General features: G+C 34.7%; 1 protein-coding gene across 1 annotated transcript in view; it reads left to right on the forward strand.

Moving 5' to 3' along the window:
- Positions 1–16,044, forward strand: part of LOC109057463 (F-actin-monooxygenase MICAL2-like) — a 52,117-nt gene that overhangs the window by 883 nt on the left and 35,190 nt on the right. The window contains exon 2 of the mRNA XM_042761043.1: positions 11,294–11,649. Coding sequence (XP_042616977.1) covers positions 11,389–11,649 — 261 coding nt within the window. The 5' untranslated portion in view covers positions 11,294–11,388. The remainder of the gene's footprint in view (positions 1–11,293; positions 11,650–16,044) is intronic.

The raw sequence follows: 16,044 nt of genomic DNA on the forward strand, positions 1-16,044 counted from the left end.
ACACAGTCGAGATGGAATATAACACTATAAGAAAAACAGAAAATTTAAAAATGCACTATATACAGAAGTAGAAATATATAGAAAAGAAATCTGTCGTATATTTTTAGTTTATTTAAATTGAGTAAGATTAAAATAGTTTAGTAGGGCAGTAGAAGAGGAAGCTGCGCTCTTCTCCTTTTCTATTCAAATGTAAGTTTTGCCTGTTTTTAAATGTTATTCTTTTCATTGGCCTATTTAATAATCAAATTAATTGTTGTTAAGGGTGCAGTTACACACTTTCAAAATGCTTGTATGTCAGTTATTGGACATAGAAACACCAGCAGAATTCAACAGAAGGAAAGAGAGAGATGAAGTAGAGACGCCAAAGGTATTTTCACACTTAAAATGTATTAACATCTTAACATTATAACAAAATATAAAAAACCCACCTTTCAGGGAAAACGGCTACGTTTGTTCAAATTATAAACAACTGACACTTTCTTGTCAAATGTTCCCGTCAAAATCACCTTGAGGAGAGCTGGTTTTTATGTTAAAACGTGAAGAGAAAAGTTCTAGCATCATTTGTCTGAAGATGCTGATGTGTCTCTAAAAGACAACCAGAGTGTTTTAAGTGTGACTGAAGTGTGACTTTTTGGGGCCAGTATATTGTATTAAATATGGTCGTAGTTAGTTTTGCACCTTGTTACATCACTTATGTAATTATGAAATTTTACAGAAACAGTAATTATGTTTATTTTCACTTTATATGTTTATTCATTTGAGTTTTTAATTTGGACCTTCTAAGACTCATCTTAACTTTTTATTGAAGATGCAACTGCTGTTCGCTCTGTCTCTAAAAGAGAGAGAGAGAGTGAGAGAGAGGGAAGGAGGAGGTAGAGAGATGAATGATTGGTTGTTCTCAGTGTGAGAAAGATAATACTCCCTTTAATGCTTCTTCAAGGAATCAGAGGCTTGTTCAGTAACCTGCACCTGAACTTGTGTGAAGTTTAGTAGATTTAACACCACTCGATTTTCACACAATTTTCTTTGTCCGGATCTCAATTAGACTTTTAGAAATATAATCTAGACACTGAATATAGGAAAACTGGAAATACACCCTTTGGATATTCCACACATTCACCATTTAGAATTTAAACAAAGCATTGTTTGCACACAACCTGAAGTTGGCTGTCTGGAGATGACATTCAAGCAAAATATTGACGTTGTAACCCAACTAGTCATCTCCGTAACAAAGAACCATTGCAGAACCTTTATTTTTAAGAGAAGTGTAAATATAATACATTATAATGCATTCAAAGGGTCAGTTATGTCTTTTGTAAATAATTGTATTTGCAGTAGCACATTATTATTATTATTATTATTCAAAAACAACATAATGTAAAGATAATGAACATTAGAATGTATCGAAATGTCTATTATAAGATATTATGCAAATCTTTATGATGCACTATGAATACAGACTTTGAGTGTATTTTAAGTTAATTCTGGTGAAGGTTGCTCTTTAACTAGTCCTGTGAGATTTGTGATTCACAGGATAGCCACAAACACAGTGTCACCTTCCTCTGTGGATGAGCAATAACTTCCTGTCTTACAAAACTCATGAGGACATGAGTCGCACTTCCTAATTATAATATTATTTATTGCAAATGTGTATTTATTTATATACTGTCTGATAAACTAGTTAAAAAATCAAAATAGTAAAATTAATTATGACAAAAAATATTCCGTCAGAGCAATTCAAGATGCAAGTACCACCTTGTGTTTTAGCATGCTTGCATAATTAATCAGCAAATAATACAAATTATATGATTACATTTGGAATCGCTTGACACTTGAAATCACAACAGATGTGATACAGTCCTGTTTTTTTCAGTCCACATAGTATTCAAAGCTTTGAAAGTCTGATAAACATTCATTGCATTTCTGTCTGTTTGGCTGGAATTTCCTCAACAACGTTCAGTTCTGTTGGCGACTTCTGTTAGCATCCTTCTGAAGATATTGTCTGGATCCGACACTGCCAAGCACTATCTGCCAGTTGTGTGTCCTGCACACTATGTACTCCAACACCCTCATTTGTCAAAAGTTAGCCCTGTTAAATAAGGAATTTCTACTGAGGAGCTTTGCCATGTTGATGTAAGCACAGAAATAGTGTGGAAAGAATGCTTTTTGGCAAGACATAAAACCAATCAGGCTGTATGTAAATCTAGATGTCGGGCAACTGTTATACTTATAAATTTGTTTTTATACTCTGATCTGTTCACACGCTGGCCAACGATGTCCCCTTATTTGGTGTGTTCACAAAAATGGCAGTTGATGACCCTTGTTAAGCCTTTTCTACTTTATTACTGCTGTTCATACTTAACCTTAGTTACTTGTAGAGTTGGATTCCAACTCAAACTCAGACTGCGATTATGAATGAACTTGGATTTGGATGGATTTTCACTCAAACTTTACATGGACGCAGACATTTTGGAGTATATACGATTCCACATCATGTGTGTAACATGAAAGATAAAAAAATAAGTAAAAGCATAAAATTAAGACATTAATAAATATCTCCCACACAAACTCAACTGGATAAGGACTTGGACTCGACAAGGTGGACTCAGAGCCAACACTAGTGATTTTAACAAGCCAATTGCAAGACATATACTAAAAAACATATATAAAAATAGTCAGGATTTTAGTCCGGACGAGTTTATATCTCAGTCATCAGAATTGTGAGAAAGTCAGAATTGCAAGATATAAACTTGCAATAGCCCCCCCACCCCACCCCACCCCGCCTCGTATCTGTTGCTACGTCTAACAAGCCATGGTGCTCCCACGCCACACATTGTTCTCACAAGGTGAAAAATACATTGTGGAGCAAAGAGGACGCTGACAACACGCTGACAGACAAGACAGAGCAGGTTACTTTTGGTATTATACAAAGTCTCAGCTTTGAATTTTGTCATTTAAGAAACTCAAACAATAAATAACATTTTGTAGTTCTTTAATGTGTTGTATGCATCGCTGTAGCATGTGGACCGATCATCTCTTCCTCTAGTTTTAGCATGAAATAAACACATCAGAAGGTATGTTGTTCCAACTGCGGAAAGACGTCAGTGCACACGGTTTTTCAAGTTCATGTCCACCGACTAATCTGCTCTCCTGTCTGATTAGTTTGTTGGACTAAATGGCGGATTGGTCGCCTGTCAGTCAAAATCCCAGTGAAGGGTCAATTACAAGATACAATGTCCAATTATGAGGGGAAAAAAAGTCTGAATATTTTGTTAGAATTGCAAGTTTATGTCTCACAGTACTAACTTTATAACTTTTATTCAGTTGCAGAAAAAAGCTTCCATAAATTTGTGCTACAAACATTAACGATAACTCAAATCATGCGGCTTGCTGAGGAAAGTTTGGGTTTAACTTTAACTCTTTCTCTACCATTGACAGAATGATTTCCTTCCCTTCTTAGCGTTTCATAAATCATTGATTCTCTCAGCACTGGATTGAAAGTGCATCTTCTGGCAGCACCGTCTCAGTTGTAATTAGGGATTTTCAGTAAAGCTTGATTTAAACACAAGTTTGGCGCTCAGGGAGTTTGTAAACAGTTTCTAAACTCTATAGTCAGACACACTACATAAGCCATCATCCTAAAATAAAAGCAGCATTTCACCATGAGCTCATCATCAACTAACACAATAAAGTGTTCTAATGCATCGCACTCAACATAATATTTAGGGTCTCCGTGGCAACTGGATAAAAACATGACAAGTAGCACAGATGCCAGACTGGAGCCCTGTTTTAGATTAGCCCTATGAACTTTCCTTTTCCCCTGTAAAAACACCTTTCCATGAGTCCACGCTTCCTGTCCAGCAGTTTAGTAAAAGTGGTCCATATGGGTGAATGTGTTTAAGACTCAATTAAAAAATACAGTGAAGTCTTGAAGTCATGAAGATTATGCTTTTGACAGGCTAACTGCCTGTCCACATAACACCTTCCTCCCACCTAGTCTTCATCACATCAGTGTTTTCTACAGAATTCTGCTGTAATAATCAAATCTGAATTTCCTTTTTTGGATTATGCTTCATTTAGAGGGAGAACTGAGACTGAGTCTGGGTTTTTTTTTTTCTTCACTACTGTCACCTGATGGAGTTTTGGTTCCTTGCCACTGTCAGCTTTTGCTTGCTCAGACAATTAATACTCAGTAATATGATCAATTTAACTGTACTGACACTGGATGAGAACAAAATCTAAACTAAATTGAGCTGGATAATGATACCAGCACTGAAGTGAGTCATTGAATTGAGATTACATTTGACCTGACTTGAGCTGAATAATGACTCTTATCTTCTGTAGAGCCGCTTTATAGCTGAAATTATATTTGGTTAATAATTGATTCATTTAGAACATTTATTATTTCCCTGTTTATTAATGTGAGCTGCTTTGAAATAGTCTGTATTGTATAAAGCATGTATTATGTAAAAAGATGTGACTTGACTGATTTGACAGAACGGAAAACTCAAGTTTAAGATGAGTATCACAAAATTGAAATGTACAAAACTTGCTCAATTTCGAAATGCACACATTTTTGATTGTAATGAAAACCATAGTATCATTGAAATCACCATTAAATCAACATTGACAATTTTTATTTATTTAATTCATATTAGTTTACAAATCATGCAATATGGTATAGTGTATTGAGGTCATCATAAAGCATTGCTCGAAAAATCTTTATTAATTGATAATCTTTATTAATCAATTAGAGCCTGGGTTGCATATATTCAGTGGTACTTCAAAAGGTTTTTTTTTTTTTTTTTTTTTTTACTTTAATATTATAATTAAGTTTAATTAAGCATTTACCCCCAAATTATCATTACTGTTATGGTAAATTTTTCATTTGTTATATTCACTAACATATTATTTCTCAAAGTGGAAGAATGAGGCTTATAAAACTATTTGTATAACCATCTCTGCAAACATTTATTCTCCAGAGTGCTTTGCCAAACTTACATGAGTGTCCTAAGATAAATTTCTTTTTTGGAAAGGGTCAGGCAACCTCTAAGACGGCCCGCAGCTGCTCTGTCTCGCACTCTCACTTCTGTGTGAATGAATGACTTTCTTATGAGACGTTCGCTGAGGCCACTTAGATAACACACTGTTTGTACTTTGTACTTGCAAGACGGCTTCCTTTTGTTTTGGCAGTCTTTCGTGAAGCAGTGTCTTTACTGCAAGTATGAGACACTAGGAGCGTGTTTGCAGCTTGGGGAAAGGTTAAGCCCACGAGGGATGCTGGGAAACATTGTTTTCTGAGATTGCCATGCAGCTATCAGGCCTAATGTCTTCTTATCAGATGGGGGTTCCTTCTTGGTTTTCTTTTGTATAGGGTGACAATTAAGTCCGTTACGTTCAGCTCTCAGCTTTCCCTCTGTTTCCTCACTGACATCAGCTTCCTTTTGTTTGGTCTGATAGCTGAAAGCTCTCTACAGCAACAACAGCAAACTGCAAGCTTCATGCCTGGGATCTGTTTTTCTTGCAGTCATATAGCTGGCGGACTGTGTATTGAACTTTTAGTGATAATAAAGGGTGTGGACTGTGACTTAAGTTCATCAAACTGGCTCCAAACATGAAAACTCAATCAGTGTCTCACGTATGATTAGGCATGTGATTGTCTTTTATAAATATATCACTGTAAACCCTAAAGCTCAAAGTAATTGTAAAGAGAATTTCAAAGTGGTAATTCAGTCATTCTCATTATCCGTTTGAGCCACTGTGCATGATGGGAACTGAATCCTGCCCACAAGACCATGTTAAGTGCAATCAAATTAGCTTATTCAATATTTCTCCATGCCAGAAGTTTTTTTTTTGTTTTGTTTTTTTTAAGTTGTATTTATATGGTCAAAATACAGTAAAGCAGTAACTTTGTAAAATATTATTACAATTTAAAATAACTGTTTAAATCATGAAATGTAATTTATTCCTTTGATGGCAAAGCTGAATTTTAATCAGTCTTCAGCGTCACATGATCCTTCAGAAATCATTCTAAATAAATTCATTAAAAGTAACAGTAAAAACATTTATGATGTTACAAAAATAAATGCTGTTAATTGGACTTTCTATTCATCAAAGAATACTGAAAAAATAGATTGATTTCTGTACGATCAAGTGACACTGAATGCTGGAGTAACTGGAGTAAAAATTAAGCTTTGCCATCACAGGAATAAATTACATTTTAAAGTATTTAATTTTTTTTTTTTTTTTTAAATACCTGGTTATTTTCTAAATTATTATTATTATTATTATTATTATTATTATTATTATTATTAATATTATTTTAAATAAATCATTTACTGTATTTTTGATCAAATAAATGTGTCCTTGATTAGCATAGGAGATTTCTTAAACACACACACACACACACACACACACACACACACACACATATATATATATATAATACACAACTTGAAATGTATGTAGTAGTATGTAGAAATTGATGGCGTCTGACGCAGACCTATTACTAATTAATATACCATCAGTGGAATTCCCATCAACACATTAAAGGGCAGATTTGATAGTATTTTAATTAGTGCACTGCCACAATTATTCCCAATTATGTTTTTCCCTGTTGTGTGTGTGCATGCAGGGATACTGTATGTGTTTGTGTATGTGCGCGCATTTTACTGGTGTTCTGTGGGTTAGTGCCGTCTGCCCGCAGTGGCCCTTTCCATTCTGTCAGATGGTGAAGTCATGGTATGTAAGTCAGCACAATACAGATTGAGCTGAAAGAGCAAACGGAGGGGACAGTGTGTGCTTCCTTCCACTGCTCAAGAGGAATGCCTCTGCAGATGGATCTAATAGCTGTTTTCTTCCATCTGTGAAGCCTCACATGCCAGCCGCTCAGTTATAGTTATTTAGCCTTTCAAGCAGACATTCTAAAATGACCACATATTATAGCTGCTATGGGTTTGGACGCAGTAGCTGCTATTGTGGCAAAGTGGTTGTGTGTTTGTGATGCTTTAACAAGGTTTTTTTTTGTGTAATAAAATAATTCCGCTGAAAGTCTCCAGCTGTGTTGAATTAGCATGCTAACATGGTATTCTTACTATTTCTGCATAAAGTATGTGTACTGGGCACAGTTAGCACATTTTGTGCGTGCATTGAAAACCTGGATAACTTTTATACATTTACCAAATACAATCTTTTGATTATTCGCTGGGAATAAAGAAAATAAAAATTAGAGTGGTCGAACAGTCTTGAAATCATAATGAAGAAAAAAAGCCTGTTTAAAGGATCTGGAAAAGAAAACTCTGTTAAGTAGTGTAGCATAATCTATTTTATTATCTTCTAGAAAATAGTAAGCAGCAATGTAGTTTTGATAAAACATAGTATAATTTATTTTTTTAAATTGTCAGCCAGATCGAAGTCATGTGGTGCAACCAACAAAGTTATGTAGGAATGGTTTGTAAAATATAATGTGATACAACAATTCCAAAACACTTTATTATAATTATGTGATTTAGCATAATATTTGTAAAAATACTTTATACCTTGAAAAAATATTTTGAAAAAGCTTTTTGAAAATATACAGATTAATATGTACATTTGCATATATTCAAGGTGTAAGGAAAATATGTAATGATTTACTTGATTGCACCACATGACATTTTTAAAGTTTTTAAATTTAAACATTTGTTGAAAACTGCATAAAAACAACATGAATACAAATTGTGCAAGAACTTTGCACATTTCAAGATTGATTAAAACAATTTTCCTTTTCATTATTATTATTTTTCATTGTTTTTGAACAAATAATTTGCGTCAATGATTCAATGATCCATACATAAATCAGTCATTTGATTTTTTTTTTTTTTTTTTTTTTATAAATTAATCAGCAATATTGAACACCTACTTTGAATGAACGATTCAGTGAATCACTCATTAAGGCTCCCTAGTTGCTGCCACCTACTGGCGTTTTAGTGTCATTTTTATTTATTCATGACAGGCTTAAACCAGCCAAGGTACAAGCACAAAAACACACTCAGCTGTAGGACAGGTTGAATGTTTTTTTTTTTTTTTTTTAAATCCCCAGTGCATCAAGCAAGTATTATTGCATGCTGAACATACCCTAAAAAAATCAGTTTAGCTCTCTTTTGGTATGCAGATCACGTGACTTGATTAATTCTTAATGCAGTGAGACCATTACATATTAATCAGGTAGTTGCATAACACAAACCAGTACATTTAAGGTGTTTGCAGCCTCATATTTCTCAGTTGTGTCCATTGTGTTGCCTCTGCAGAGCCTGTTTTCACAGTCATGTAAATAAGAGTGACTCTGGATGTGTGCTCTGATGCACAACTATGTTCGGCTTCTGGCTGCTGGAATGCAGTGTACGCGTGCATTATTGCGTCTGTCTCCAGAGGGAGTTCATCTAACACCCAGATGACAAGAGCTGACACATCCCCTCACTTAGACCACCGCTAGCAAAACAGTGTCCTATAAACACACCCAACTGAGATCTGGCCTCACTACAACTGCCATCGTGTCTCATAATGCAGTCTCACTGTAGAAGTAGATATTTGACTGCAAGTTTAACAGTATTAATGATATGTATACTTAGGGAACTAGAGGGAGGTTTTATGGAAGCACTAAAATATTCAAGTAACTGCAAAGATGCATCCACTACTGCCTGTGTTTCAACTCCATGTATGTTTTTTTAAAGCAGTAGTTCACCTGAGAATTACAATTTGGTTTGCATTTACTCATCCTCATTCGTTTCATTTTCTTTATGTTCAAGCTTTTGCATAGTCAAACTAAGTGCTTTGAGATTTTTTTTCAGGGAATACAAAATTAAATTTCAGTTTATTGCTCATGCTGAGCTATCGTATTGTTACGTCTTGTCTGTTATTCTGTCTAAAGACTCTTATTGGGAAGTTTATTTGGTTCTGTGGTTGTGTTTCCTGTTTCCTCAGTTCCCTTGGTTACTAAAACTCTTGGTTTGTTTCTGTAGTTAAAGATTGAGTTCACCTGTGTCTTGTTTAGTTTATTGTTACTCCTGTTGCGCTATGTTTTTAACTTCAGTTGTCAGTTCTTGTCTTTGCATTTGTTTGTAATGCTGTTGCGATTTGTGGATGGTCTTTTTCCCCCAAGTGGAGAGCAAAATATCTCTGTCTTTCCCTTTATACCATTAGACACTGATTCACCACAAAATCAAGGGGATGTCCTGTCCCAAAATAAAATGTGTTCTGGAGTAAAATGAGTCTAGTATTACAGGGCAAATCTACCCTGTTTGCTTTCAAGCTATCTTCATATCCAAACAGAAAAGGACATGATTTCATTTTCAGCACTTTGCATATTATGGACATTTGTATCTAATAAAATATTTAGTGTATGTGTATGTGTGTATGTGTGTATAATTACAGTAAAGGACTTTTCTGTGTGGTATTAGGTTTATTCTCGAAAGTGTGCTTATGTTTTGTGATGTCTTTAAAGTGTTATTATTATTTTGAGTAAGTGGAGGGGCTTTGAAATCTTATAAGGGAGTTTACTAAAATACACACCAGTGGAGTTTGTTGCCAGGGTAGCGACGTGTCCCCAACTGTCTGCAAAAGAGCACCTCTGTCCTGTTCACAGTTCAGCAGGGCAAAGCTGCAAGACAAACAGTTTTTTTTTTTTCTATGCACTCTGCAAAAGTGCACGCTGGCAGTCTGGTTAAATCAGCTGTTATCTCCAGTCAACAGTAAGATTCTGTGAATGGATTATCCGATGTATCCAACGTCAAACCGCTGTCAAGATGTAACCGGTACAGGCTCTGCTTTTTTCTGTCCGTCAAAAAAAAAAAAAAAAAAAAAAAGAAAGAAGATATTTCATCTTCTGTTGTTGTTGATGTACTTTTTAATGTATCAGATTATGAACATTTGAAGGACTTTGTTTCTGCAGTGTGTGTGGCCTCCTGCTCTAGGCAATAATATAGTACGGCAACCTAAATTGCAGTGGATTTAAAAAAAAAAAAAAAATTCCGCATTTTACATAGTTTATTCCTGGCAGCCATGTCAATGTGTGTCAAAGATAAAGCTAAAAAATAAGTTCTTAGAAATGTATTCAGTAGCCACATTCAGATGGTAGGCTAATTGTTTCTTGTTTCTCATGTGAACATCTGTTAAAAAAAAAAAAATATATATATATATATATATATATATATATATATATATATATATATATATATATATATCTATATATATATATATATATATATATATATATATATATATATATAAATAGATATATATATATATATATATATATATATATATAGATATATATATATATATATATATATATATAGTTGTAAAAAATTATGTGATATAGTTATGTACTGTATATAATACATATTTTAAAATTGTATTGCATACCTGTGGCAGCTATAATAATGATCCATTTCAAATGTTTATGTGCATTTCTTCACAGTCTTCTTTTTGTTCTTAACAGCTGTGAAATATTTTTCTTGTAAACGCTTTCAAGCATTTCAGTAAAAAATATGCGTGCAAATTACAGTGAAGTGCAACCGTACGGTGTTCGGCAGTAGTCAAAAAAAATTTAAATGGTAAATTGATTTCTTCTTGTAAACTCAAAGATGTGAATTCGGACGGCAATTAGATTACCACATGACCCCGATATTTGTCAAAAAAAAAAAACAATAGTTAATTCGGCTGGGGATTTTTATGCGGGTGGTGGGAGAAAACTTTTATACAGTTTTATACAGTTTTTTTTATACAGTTTTCAAGAAAAGTCAAAATTAAATGATAAAAGTGTGGTGTAAACATTAAACAAAAAGTGATTTATTTTCTTTACACCTTGAATGGATGTACACATCTTAATCACTAGTAATATACAAAGTTTTATATAGTTTATTTTATATATTTTATTTTACTTGTATAATGAATTATTATTTTTTATTTTAATAATTATTTAAATTATTTTCTAAATATCATACTTTTTTTGTGTACCATATGACATTTTACACTGGGAACTAACCTTGCCTTTTTATAAAAAGGTAAAAATGATCTGTTATTTTTAGAATTGTTGTTGTTTTATGTTTTTTCTTTCATATTGGTCGCATCACACGACTTTAATTTGGCAGAAAATTTTTTATATTTCTTTTTATTGTATTACTTTCCTAGAAATAACAAAAGAAAACATGAGTGTCAAGTCATTGACCTAACTTCTTTAGTAGTGGTGATGTGACATACTGTACTTTTTCTTTTTTTAAAATTAAAACTAAAAGACATTTAATTTTGTTTTCAGATTTCGCAATGGGTGAGTAGACTGAAGTGTGGGCGTACCTGTTCATTGGAGCAAGATATCACCAGCATAGTGTTCACATTCTCACAAAATAGACGATGGGTGAAGCCGAAGATGATAAGAACCAGGCAGGACGGCTATTTGAGAACTTTGTTCAGGCCACTGACTGCAAAAGCACCATGCAGGCCTTCAATATCATGTGCAGTTACCTTGACGTTGACCCTCTGGAGCACAGCACCTTCTACAGCGGCCTGAAGAGCATGGTGACGTCTTGGAAAGCCAAAGCCCTTTGGAGCAAGCTGGACAAGAGAGCCAGCAACAAAGAGTACAAGAATGGCAAAGCCTGTGAGGGCATTAAGGTAAACTTTCAAAATGCCCAGACAATAACAATACTGGAATATGTTAGAAAGTTTAAATGAGCTGGTAAACCTTTGTTGAGATCTTTATAAACCAAACATTTATGTGATTTATAGATTCCCTCTCAGATTTGCCCTGATTTTTGTATGCAACGACATCAATATACATACTGTATGACATCATGGACACATGTTGTTTGTTAGATTGGTGCTCTCTTGCTCTTTTATAGTAGATTAATTGTGGTGTGTGGTGAGGCAAACATCTACTATTGCTCATAACTATAACACGCAAGTCACCCTGCACCATTTGTGCTACTGATAATGAATGATTCCTCACATTACCTCAAATTGTGTGGATTTTCTTATGACAAATGCCACAAATTTTGCCTGTCTCCTGGTGCAGTCACAAAGACTGATCCCACACTTGAGTATGCTTACCTTCTACTACGTGAAGAGCTGTACGCATTAAATGAGTAATATGTGCAAATAGCACAACCGTTTATGGATACTTTACATTCCTACTCGGGCTCATTGGAAATGCGTGCCTCTATCTACATTTATGCAAAACTCAAAAAAGTACATACGCGTACGAATCGCTGCAGTTTACAGTAGTGTTTGGTTGTTGTGATCATTTTGGTGGTTCGGATCTTTTTATTTTATTTATGAAATTTTACAGATAATTTTTCATGTCATTTCAATCATTTTAGCCGAATATAATTAAAATGTAACATGTTAATAGCCAAATTCCCCAATGCATCAATTTGCGCAAATATTAGCCGGGTTTCCATCCAAAGTTACGAATTTAACTTATGCGCAAAATTGGAATATCGCACAAAACATTTGCGAACAAGCACCGTTTCCATTCAACGAGTCAAAGGAACAAAACCGTCACTTCCTGATGAACTGGCACTATAGGAGAAGATACTGAATATAATAATTTTAATATATAATAAATTACTTGCACCTCAGAAAGAGCAGACGAAACACAATGAATGCGGTTATTGCTTTCAGAGGTGGATGCTGCTGTTTGGGAATTCAGTCGTTTAACAATTCTGGGAGGCAATTATACAGAAATACTTTGATGACAAACTTTGCTCTGACATTTCCGACCATAACAACATTTCAAAAAGCTGGGGGCAGCTGTGGCCTAACGGTTAGAGAATTGGACTTGTAACCAGAAGGTCGCAGGTTCGAGTCTCTGTGCTGGTAGGAGTTGTAGGTGGGAGGGAGTGAATGAACAGCGCTCTCTTCCACCCTCAATACCCATGGCTGAAGTGCCCTTGAGCAAGGCACCGAACCCCCAGTTGCTCCCAGGGCGCTGGATATAGCTGCCCACCGCTCCGGATGTGTGTTCACGGTGTGTTCACTTCTCATTGCTGTGTGTGTGCACTTGGATGGGTTAAATACAGAGCACCAATTTCGAGTATGGGTTACCATACTTGACAAATGTCACGACTTTCACTTTCACTGTGGAACAAGATCAGTCCGCTGGTTAGTCAGGATTTACCATCCCATAGTGCAAAGTCACATGACTTTTTTTATGCGCTTGGAGGAATTTATTCGCAAAATGCATTTCCATCTCCCATTATTCGCATTAACCCTTTTCCGCACTAGTCAAAAACCACCTCAAGCGAGCATAAAAACTTTTTTGTGAATTAAGGCATTTTTATTTGAAATTCAGCATTTCCATCACTCAATTCTGATGCGATACTTCAAAATGCGCATAAAAGCAGGGTGATGGAAACACAGCTATTGATCACATTTCGAATTCAGTCACATTTCAAGTCAAAACTATAATGCAACAAAGACCAAATTATACCACCATGGAATTCTCCACCGCCACAATATGAACCTGAAGCAATGCAGCAATACATGCCTGTACCAATGTAATATTAACGTGTCATGGTCATGTATTGAATGCGAGTTTTTGCACCACTCACTGGACATTAAACTTTGGAACTGGCATGAAACATACAGTAAGGGACGTAATATTGGTGTTGCAGAAATGCCATAATTTACTCACCCTCATGTCGTGTAAGCTCAATATGCAAGTTTTAAACTCAAGAACAAACCTCACTGCTTCTTGTGTATCAAGCATGCACATTTCAGCTTGTTAGTGTTTTCTATGTACTGTATGTGCATTGATTACTGTTTATATGTGAAAAAAAGCTAAATTAAATCTGTTAGTTGCATAGAATAATATTTTTTCATCAGAAGACTTGGATTCATGTGGGTTACTTTTACAAAGACTTTATGTAGTTTTTGAATCTTGAAAATTTTGGCTGCTTTGACTTTTGATGGATGCAAAGATGAGAAAATATTAAAAATATGGATGAATGGATGGATATGTGTTCTGATCAGATAAACAGACGTCTTCGGAAGGACATGACATGAGGGTAAATAAATAATGACAATTTTAATTTTTGGGTGAACTATCCTTATAACTTCAGTCATAATATTCCTTAAGCATAGCTGCCTGTAATTTTTGCTTATGCTTAAAGCTTATGTATAGTAAAATCATAAAAATAATACAACCTGTACAATTTCTGTACAATTGCACATCCTATCTCTTAGAGCCTGTCTTGGGATCAGTGTATCAGTGAGTTACACTCATCATAACTCTCTCCCAAAGACAGCATCGCTCAGCAGATCTGATTATTTTAGAAGATCAGACTCTTGGCTTCTTCATTATGAGAACTTCCCCCTTCACACACACACACACTCACACACAAACACACCCACTTTGAAACACTGCATGGAGTCAGGCCCGGCTTATTGTTAATGAGTGTTTGAAGTGTTTCAAAGAGAGCATAATTTAACAAGTGCACTTCATATGAGCAATAAACGGCCCACCAACGTTTGTGAACGATGTGAAGCATTGTAATTATGCTGCTCTTTTTAGAGTGTAATTTACCTCTTTGAAATAAAGATGGTAATTATATACAGTAGTCCTGATGAGGGGCTGTTCTGCACACTTCAATCAAAGCAAGAACGGTGTTGCCTAATGGCACTGTTTCAGACAAGCTAGGTATGATGTAACTGCAAAATGGTTCATAGAATTTTTAAAAGAGTTGTATCAGGCATTTGGCCCTTATTAGTTTGAATTTTTTTTTAGTTAGTTTGCACTGAGTCCATCCCCCATTAATCAGACAAACAGCTTGTCGCACCTCAAAATCACGCCATTGGTTGAGTCAGAGGCTGCCTTTGTGAATTGCTGAAACAGAAAAAGCAATGTTTTGAAAGCAACAGAGAGTGTCTTTACTTTTCTAGAATCTAACCTGCATATAATTTTGCACATTAAACTGGCATAGGAAAGGTGTTTTAACATCCTGATGAATAACAGACCATCTGCCCCTTCATCCTGTTGTGTCTTGAGTTTCGGGGGAAAAAAGGTGTGGTTTAGGAAGAGTGACACAATATCACTGCTCACCAGCCTACAACTGTCTGCCAGATTCACAGTCTGTCCAGGATATGAGCTCATTCTCTCTTTATCAACCAGTGGGCCAGCTCAACTGCCTGTTTTATTGTTTTATGCTGGCTTTATTACCACCGCAGAGAACTCAGAGGCTGTGTCATTCATATGAACATATATATAAATTGTTTAGTGATTACTACACAGGTTTCAGGAATAGTTGATTCTGATTATACACAATTTTAGCGGTGCTAGTTTCATGTCTTTTTTTATTACTGTCTTTTTTTTCCCTCACATAATTTTTTTTAATCTTTTTTTTTTTTTTTTTTTTTTTTTATTAATAATAACTCCAAATAATTGAAGGAAGTCTCTTATGCTCACCAAAGCTGCATTTATTTGATAAAAATAAAGCAGAACCAGTAATATTGTGAAATAGTATTGCAATTTAATATATATTTAAAATATTATTTATTTCAGTGATGGCAAAGTTGAAATTCTAGCAACATTACTCCATTACTCCATTACTCTTATTATTATTATTATTATTATTATTAATAATGTTAAAAACAGTTATGCTGCTTATGTTTTATTTATTTACTTTCAGGAAACCCAGATTCAAACATACAGATGAAAAGAAAGTTCAGAAGAACAGCATATATTTGAAATATAAATATATTTTTTGAATAATGTAAAAGTAATTACTGTCATGTTTGATTAGTTGCATCCTTATTAAATAAAATTATTAATTTTAAATCATAAAAAGTCTGACCCCAAAGTTTTGAACAAGAGTGTATGTCCAAACATATATTAGTATTTGTTCATTTTAGTATGATATGACATCTGTTTAAGTTGTCTAAAGTGATTGTTGGTTCAACACATACCGTGGCTTTCACCAGGAAGTCTCATCTGGCAGGTTATGCCACCAATTCCTGTCCTGAAGACTTTTCCATGAGATAAAAGAGGCTGAACCAGCCTTTAGTGCCAGT

Source organism: Cyprinus carpio, chromosome A7, assembly GCF_018340385.1.
Source record: "Cyprinus carpio isolate SPL01 chromosome A7, ASM1834038v1, whole genome shotgun sequence".
Lineage (NCBI taxonomy): Eukaryota > Metazoa > Chordata > Actinopteri > Cypriniformes > Cyprinidae > Cyprinus > Cyprinus carpio.